Source organism: Otolemur garnettii, unplaced genomic scaffold, assembly GCF_000181295.1.
Source record: "Otolemur garnettii isolate 467f Iridium unplaced genomic scaffold, OtoGar3 scaffold00082, whole genome shotgun sequence".
In the NCBI taxonomy this organism is placed as follows: domain Eukaryota; kingdom Metazoa; phylum Chordata; class Mammalia; order Primates; family Galagidae; genus Otolemur; species Otolemur garnettii.
Window position 1 is genome coordinate 7936740 of NW_003852477.1, and position 7418 is coordinate 7944157.

General features: G+C 48.2%; 1 protein-coding gene across 1 annotated transcript; it reads right to left on the reverse strand.

The window, feature by feature from the left end:
• Nucleotides 1-2854: 2854 nt before the first annotated feature.
• Nucleotides 2855-6998, reverse strand: LOC111726823 (serine protease 42-like). The gene is made up of 5 exons (XM_023515895.1): nt 6752-6998; nt 6367-6523; nt 5774-6036; nt 4709-4869; nt 2855-3091 (listed from the first exon to the last, which is right to left on the reverse strand). Exons 1-5 carry the CDS (start codon nt 6996-6998, stop codon nt 2855-2857), a joined length of 1065 nt encoding a protein of 354 aa, XP_023371663.1.
• Between the last annotated feature and the right edge of the window lie 420 nt (nt 6999-7418).

Here is a 7418-nt window from a genome sequence, read left to right on the forward strand (position 1 = left end):
CTCCCATTCAATGGGCACAATCTAAGGGTATATGGCACACTTTCTGGTTGTGGGACACTACAACAGGGACTCTTCCTAACAGATATGAACATTGTAACCTAATTATTTGTACCCTCACATTAATCTGAAATAAAAAAGAGGTACAAAAGAATAATAATAATTTAGTCTAAATAAGAAATGACTTGAAAAATCTATATTCATAACAATCTAGAAATAAAGCTCCAAATGATGCAAATTGAATTCGTTTGAATAAAGTTTTTCTATGAGTAACTGAGACTCAAGATGACAGTGGCATCATTAAAAATGAATCTTTTTTCTCTGTTGCATTAAAGGCTCTATTGGCAGCTTTATGGATTCCAAGGAGTCAAGTTCCTTCTAAATTATTGTAGCACAACCTTAGCATGTTCTTCATATCCCGAGATGACTGCTCACACACTAGCCACCATGTATACAGTCCAACCAGGAGAGAAGAAAGGGATGAAAAGGAGCTTGGCCTCCCTTTAAGGACATTTCCCAGAATTCACAACTAATGTTTCTGTTTCTATCCACTTGGCCAGAACTTGTGTCACATGTAGATAAAAGAGAGGCTTAGAAATGTAGTCGTTATTCTGATCAGCTATATACCCAAAAGGAAGGGAAAGTGCCAGGGAGGATAATTACCAATCTCTACTGGTCTTTATTCACCTAAATATTCACGTGCACCTTTTTTCCACATGTAAAACACACCAATCCTCTGTTAAAAGGAGGCAGCTTCAAAGTTTCAGGAAAAAAAAAAAAGAAATTAGGAACTATGAAGTGTTCTGCATCATAACAAACAGCTACCCTGGACCACAGGCTGATGAGGGAAATGAGCCACACCCAGTAAGCAACCCAACCAATCATCTCCCTAAACCTCAGTTCTGTTTTCCACAGAGCCTCATTAAAGCAATCTGGTGCTCAAGGCTCTAAATATCTGGAGAGCTTAAGGCAGAAAGAGGCAGAAAATGGAAATTGCAGTTTGGGATGCAGTGCCCTGATCCCTCTCCTGCTTCCAATCTCTCTCTCCTCCTTCCCAGATGCAGTACTAGCAAACTCAGCTACAAATCTCCATGTGGAAATGCTGCTGGCTATGAGGAGTGTGAACTAAAATAAAATCCTACAAGCTACCCCACACACAGACTGAACAGACCCCCTCTAGGCCAAGGGGACCCCAGAAAACCCTTAAAACTGAGCTCTTGGCCCTGAAAGGGAGGTTTGGCAGGCCTCAAACAATAAGATACTAAATTAACAAGACCTAAGGGCATGCAGAACAAAAGTTAAATTGCCTGTAGGCCATCAATTTCCTTAACAGATATTGTGGCTCATCTCTGATTAATAGACTTTTTTTTTTTTTTTTGAGACAGAGTATAGTCTTCCTCTGTCACCCTGGAATAGAGTGTAGCAGTGTCATCATAGCTCACTACAACCTCAAATTCCTGAGCTCAAGCTATCCTCCTGTCTGAGCCTTCTAAATAGCTGGAACTATAGGCATACACCATCACACCCAGCTAATTTTTCTATTTTTAGTAGAGATGGGGTCTCACTCTTGCTCAGGCTGGTCTTGAACTCCTGAGCTCAAGCAATCCTCCTGCCTTGGCCTCCCGGAACGCTAGGATTATAGGCATGAGCCACTGTGCCCAGCCTAGACTTCCTTATCTTAACTTTAAACATTCCAAGGCTTTGTTTAGACAAAGCTTTATTCCTTTAACCAATTGTAAATTAAAGAATCTTTGAACCCACCTATAACTTATAACCATCCCTCTCCCATGTCCCGCCTTTTCAGACCAAATCAATACACATCTTCCATGTATTAATTTATGATTTTACCTGCAATCCCTATGTCTTTAACATGTATAAAACAATATTATTACCCAACCAACTAAGGACATGCTCAAGACTTCCTGAACATGACTCCCCAGGCCATGGTCACACATATTAGGCTCAGAACAAACATCTTTAAATCATTTTGTAGAGTTTGGGCTTTTTCCTGTTAGGCAGCAGAACCCAACTGTCTAGAACCATTTGTCCAACTCACATCCCCTCTCTTTCTATGATTTTAAAAGAATCATCAACATCTTCCTAAGCTTAATGTGAGGTAAATTCTCTTCAATGTTACCAACCCCCAGGCCAGTAGAAATGCAGAACACACAGGAGAGTCTCTAAACATTTTTTATTCAGCTGCTTTCTAAAAACTGTACTCCATAACTGCCTCAAAAAAAACATGAGTGGCCCTGGATGTGGCCACTAGGAATGGGTTTTCCTGAGAGGGCTTGTGTGACAGAGGATGTCCACTCACAGATAGATCCACAGTGGGATATAGGGGAACTTCTCCCAGCCCCAGACAACTGAGCCAGAGGTGGTTGAGGCCTTGCACCTCTGCAGGGATCTGGTAACGCCTCCTTCACTCTCTCTGAGCAAAACCAAGCTGGTTTCACAAAGTCTCAGGTGACAGCCCTGAAACCAGGACCAAGTCTAAGGCTTGCCTCACTGCCAATGATGTCTCTTCTTTAGTCAATGTTCTCCAAGACAGTGATGAGTCATCATGCCTCACTTGGCAGGGCAGCTGGCCCCCTAGCTGGGATTGGTTCATCTCCTGCTTTCTACCAGGCAGAACATAGCCCAGGTGTAAGAGTGGCCAAGGCAGGTGACCAGAGCACCAGGCAGGGACACTTTCTAGGCCTCAGTCTCCCTGCCATGCTCACTTGTGTGGGTCTCCAAATGGCCAGTAGATAACTGAGATTTGAGGAAGGGGCACTGAGAAGGAGTAGGAGGTTGGCCAGAGGAGACCCCTAAGTTTAAGACTCAGAAACAGGAGGGGAATAGTAAGCTGGAGTGATCATGGCATCACCAGGATGCCCAGTGGCTGCACAAAGCACAGGAGTAAAATGAGGAACACCACTGAATACAAAGAGGTAGCCTGGTTCACCACTGCAACCATCCACTTACTATAGGGACTAGTTGCTGTGTAAACTCCAGGTATTCCTTCACGACCACAGCCGACACCCCAGCTCACAATCCCCACTTGGATCCATGTGGCATTATATTCACAGACCATGGGGCCTCCAGAATCTCCCTGGAGAAAAAAAAGAAAGAAAGAAACTCCAGAAATGGAATAGGATCCATATCAAAGCAAGCTGATTGCACTGCAAGGCACTGGGGAGACAGGCATGCATGGAGTTCCCCCTGGCATCTCAAAGAATATGAGAACTGAATATGCGAACATGTGAAATGAAAATTTGGCGGGGATGGTGGCTCAGGCCATTTTGTCACAGCTGTGTGGGAGGTCGTGGCAGGAGGATCTTAAGGCCAGGAATTTAAGACCCACCAGGGCAAATAAGGAGATCCTGTCTGGACAAAAATTAAAATTAGCTTGGTGTGCTAGTGCACACCTGTACCAGTCCTAGTACTTTGGAGGCTGAGGTGAGAGGATCCCTTGAGTCCAGGAGTTCAAGGTTACATTAAACTAAATGCCACTGCACTCCAGCCTGGGTGGCAGAGGGAGACCCCATTGCTAAAATAAATAAATAAGAAAAAAAGTTAATAGGAAAACCTTCATATCCTCTGAGGAAATTATGACTGGTCATTTTTCAAACCATAGTGGTTGTTAAACATTTGGAATGTCACCTCTGCATGGCAGCCCCAAGCAGAAGGACTAAATCCTTACATTTTCTAGTTCCTAATCGATATAGGCAGCTCTCTCCACGTTGTATGTTCCACTCTCAGACATCTCACACATGACAACTAAAGCAGAACTCTGCATGTCCTTTCCCAAACCTGCTCTGGTGGCCCCACCACCAACCACCTCAGACCAAAACACAAGGCCAAACTTTTCCTCACCACCACACCCATGTGCAGCCAGTCACCAAAAACTGATTATTTGACCTTAAGCACACTTTCATGCACCTTCCTGCCCCAGGCACTGCTTGGGACTCAATTTATCACTGCCAGATGATGAAAACAGCTTCTAGACTTCTGCCCATGCACCACACAGCTCAGGGACTCATTTATCTAAAAGGCAACCCTGATCATGCTCACCCAGAAATTTGGCTTACCATTCCAAGCTGCAATATTCTGACTCCAACCCGCTCCTCTGGCCACATTCGCTACTTCATTGCTCCAAATGTTTCTTGAATGTGATAAGTTCCCTCAGATCTTTGAACTGCTGTACTTGCTATTCCCTCTCCCTACAATGTTCTTCTTCTCTCTCCAAGAAATCCAAACACTCATCCTTTAAGACCTGGCTCAAATGCCCCCTGCTTCGGAAGGCAGCTTGATGCAGAAGGAATAGTGTGGGTCTAGGAGTCATACAGGTAATCACAGAACTTGGAACTAAAATCTCTGGATCTCGCCTTCCTCATCTATGTGAGCATGATGTCTATGTTACAGGGTTGTGATGTAAGTTAACTGAGATGTGGGTTAATGCTCCCATTGGCATGGTGAGTGTCACATAGAGCTCAATTAATGCAATGTATATTATTAGCATGACGCACCCCCAACTTTCCTACATTCCAGCAGTGCCCCTAGTCAGTGAGAACTGCTCCCTTTTGAAGGAATAAGCCAGGCCAGTTCAGGGGAGCCATGGTGGATTTCTCTCCATGAATCTCCTTAACTCAACTGTGGATGAATAGAGGAGGTAGCAAATAACCTAGGCCCTACCACCTGGGAATGAGGAAAGGGCTCACAAACTTACCTGACAAGCATCCTTTCCCTTTTGATTATAGCCACAGATCATTCCTTCTAGTACTAATTCCGTAGTCGATGGCATGTAGGACCGAATCATCTCATTACATTTTTTATAGAGGATGATGTATTGCTCCACCTCCTGGAGAGTTTCTGATGGAACAGATTCCACTGACAAAGAAGATCAGCAGTGTGTGGATCTGCACAAGGGAACAACAAACCCCCAAACACCCAGTGCTCCCCTGGAAGAAGGCAGGGCAGCAAGTATTGTCCCTATTTGATAAAGAAGGAAGCTCAAGCCCAAAGTGGACATGGGGAGGGAAGGATGTAAGAAGCAAAAGCAAAAGAGGAACAGGGCGAATATTTCATGAGAGAGAAGGCAAGACCTTACCAACTCGACAAATCAAAACCAAGCACCTATCACTCCAAGCATCAGTAGTAATAGTAATAGGGTGTCCTGTGCATCTAGAAAGGCATACGTTCTAGAGCAGGGTCACTAGACAGGTACTGCCTCAAGGGTACCAAGTCCAGCTTCTCCGCAGGTATAAGAGACCCTATACCCCACCAGCAGGCTCTCCCTACACCCCAGGGACAGGAAACTCCCTACCCACCAAAGCAGGTCCTTTTAGTAAGAAGCAGCTCTGACTGGTAGACAGCTCATCACCCCTTGAGCAAAAATTGTCCCTGGAAGAACTCCATAGCCTCTGGCTCTGTCCCCAAGGAACCTAAAAATACTCCCAAACCGGTTGAACACAGTGCCCCACAAATCTGCAGAAGCCTTTCCCCATATGTTTCTTCTTCTCCTGGTTGTTCAACTCTAGTTCCCAGGACAGGCAACTTTCCTAAATGACTGCAAATATTTGTGTTGCAACCAAAGAACCCAACCCAGTTTCTGGGGTGACCCAAGCCAATCAGAAACCATTACCCTGAGTGCTGCTATACTGCTTCCCCCTTACTCACCTGCCGCCTGCCAGGCAGTCTACCTCCTTGTCCCTCCCTCAAGCTTTCTTGTGCACTCCAGGGATAAGGCTGCCTCCCCTCTGCCCTGAGTTTGCCTCCTGCCTTGAAGTCTCACCGCTTTCTTTTAGTTTGCCCCATCCAGTCACCCAGCACCTGGTCCCAGCTTCCACCTGGAAAGTTTGCTGAGGGATGCAGATAGGCTGGATGTTTGAAGTAAAATTCACAGGGTAGAGGAGGTGGAGAAGTGCAAGGTCATTTTGAACAGTTCTCAATGTTCTGAATTCAGGGTAGACGATGATGTTTTCCACAGGAATGATCAGACTTGTGTTTCTAGTATAGACACTGACATCTCCCATCTTGACACTGTAATGGAAACGGCTGTGGGAGAGAGAACACGTCCCTCATAGAAACCCTGGGAAACATCACGTGTGCCTTTTCCACACATTCCATATGTTTCCAGAACAGGCCCCAACCTCCCTTGCCACCGTCTCTATCACCCCATCTCCCTCACCAAAAACCTCTCCTCCGTCGCTCTCCAGATTGGTTTGCCTGCCGCTTTAGTACTTACTCCTAGTAGGCTCCCGAGGCAGAACCCCTGCCCTTTTATTGTTTTGTTTGTGTCAATTTGCCACAGCAGCAGAACTCAGCGGCGGTTTGAGGAGGGCCAGGCTGCCTCCGGAACTCTCGCATCTCCATGTCCACTCTCACCTTAAAATGCAGTGGGCCGCGGTCAGCACCCACTGCGCCAGGATGAGCGAGCCTCCGCAGACGTGCCTGTTGTTGATCCTCAAGCTCACCTGCCAGGGCCACCTCCCTTCCTGCGCATCCGCTCCTCCCAAGATTTTCAGGAAGCTATTGCCACACACTGGGGTGAGGACAGGGTCGTAAGAACTCAGAGACGCAGGGCCTGTGTCCCCCGCGCCCAGGGCTTCTCGAGAAAGTACCACAAGTCCCGAGACAAAAGGAAGCCACGTCCTCCTGGACTCCAGGGCAGCGCTTCAGATTCCCCAGGCCAGAAACCTCAGACTTCCGCCCGCAGAACTTCCCAGGGTCCCCCCGCGGGCGGCTCTACCCATCCTCCGCCAAGCGTCACCTGGGGTGAAGGCGTACAAAGACGGTCCGGAGGCCGAGGGCCCGGAGGCCGAGGACCCGGAGGCCGAGGACCCGGAGGCCTTCGGAGACCCCTGAGCCGCCGCAGGCTCCTCGCCGCCGCCGCCCCAGGAGGGGGAAGGAGAGGAAGAGACAGGTGTCCGCCAGCCCGCCGGGGCCTGAGCGAGCCGTGCCTGAAGGACCAGGAGCCAGGCCAGGAGGCCCAGGGAGCCGCCCCCCGCAGACGCCATGGGGACCGGTAGCCCTTCTCGCGGCGCCCCCTCGCGGCGGCTCGCGCCGGGCTCCGGTGTGGGCAGGAACCCGGGGCACCTACCGGGCCGCGCCGGCGATCGGAGAGGTGGAAATGGGCGCCGGGCGAAACGGAGGGTCGCAAGCGCGGTCCCTGGTGCGGTCAGGTTCCTTGTCTGAGTGGGAAATGTCACCCTTTTAGTTTCACTCAGAACCTCCTCACTCCGGACTGTCTGACAAGAACGCAACCCCAAACCAAGGAGTTATGTTGTGCCCAGGAGTTCCACAAAGACCACACTGCCAAACAAGCCAAATTTACAGTCCTTTTATTGAAGAGCCGGCAGGCGACTGCCTCAGTGTCCCCACATGGGGTTTCTGAGAGCAAGCCCAAGTGTTTAAGGGGTCAGGTTTTTAAGGCTTAA

Excerpts from the sequence above, each read along its gene's own strand:
- LOC111726823 (XM_023515895.1), bottom strand. The coding sequence starts at position 6,998 with ATGGCGTCTGCGGGGGGCGGCTCCCTGGGCCTCCTGGCCTGGCTCCTG. Across the intron at positions 6,037-6,366 it reads GCGGCCCACTGCATTTTAAG|CCGTTTCCATTACAGTGTCA; the intron begins GTGAGAGTGGAC and ends TCTCTCCCACAG. Across the intron at positions 4,870-5,773 it reads GGGCAAACTAAAAGAAAGCG|TGGAATCTGTTCCATCAGAA; the intron begins GTGAGACTTCAA and ends CTTCTTTGTCAG.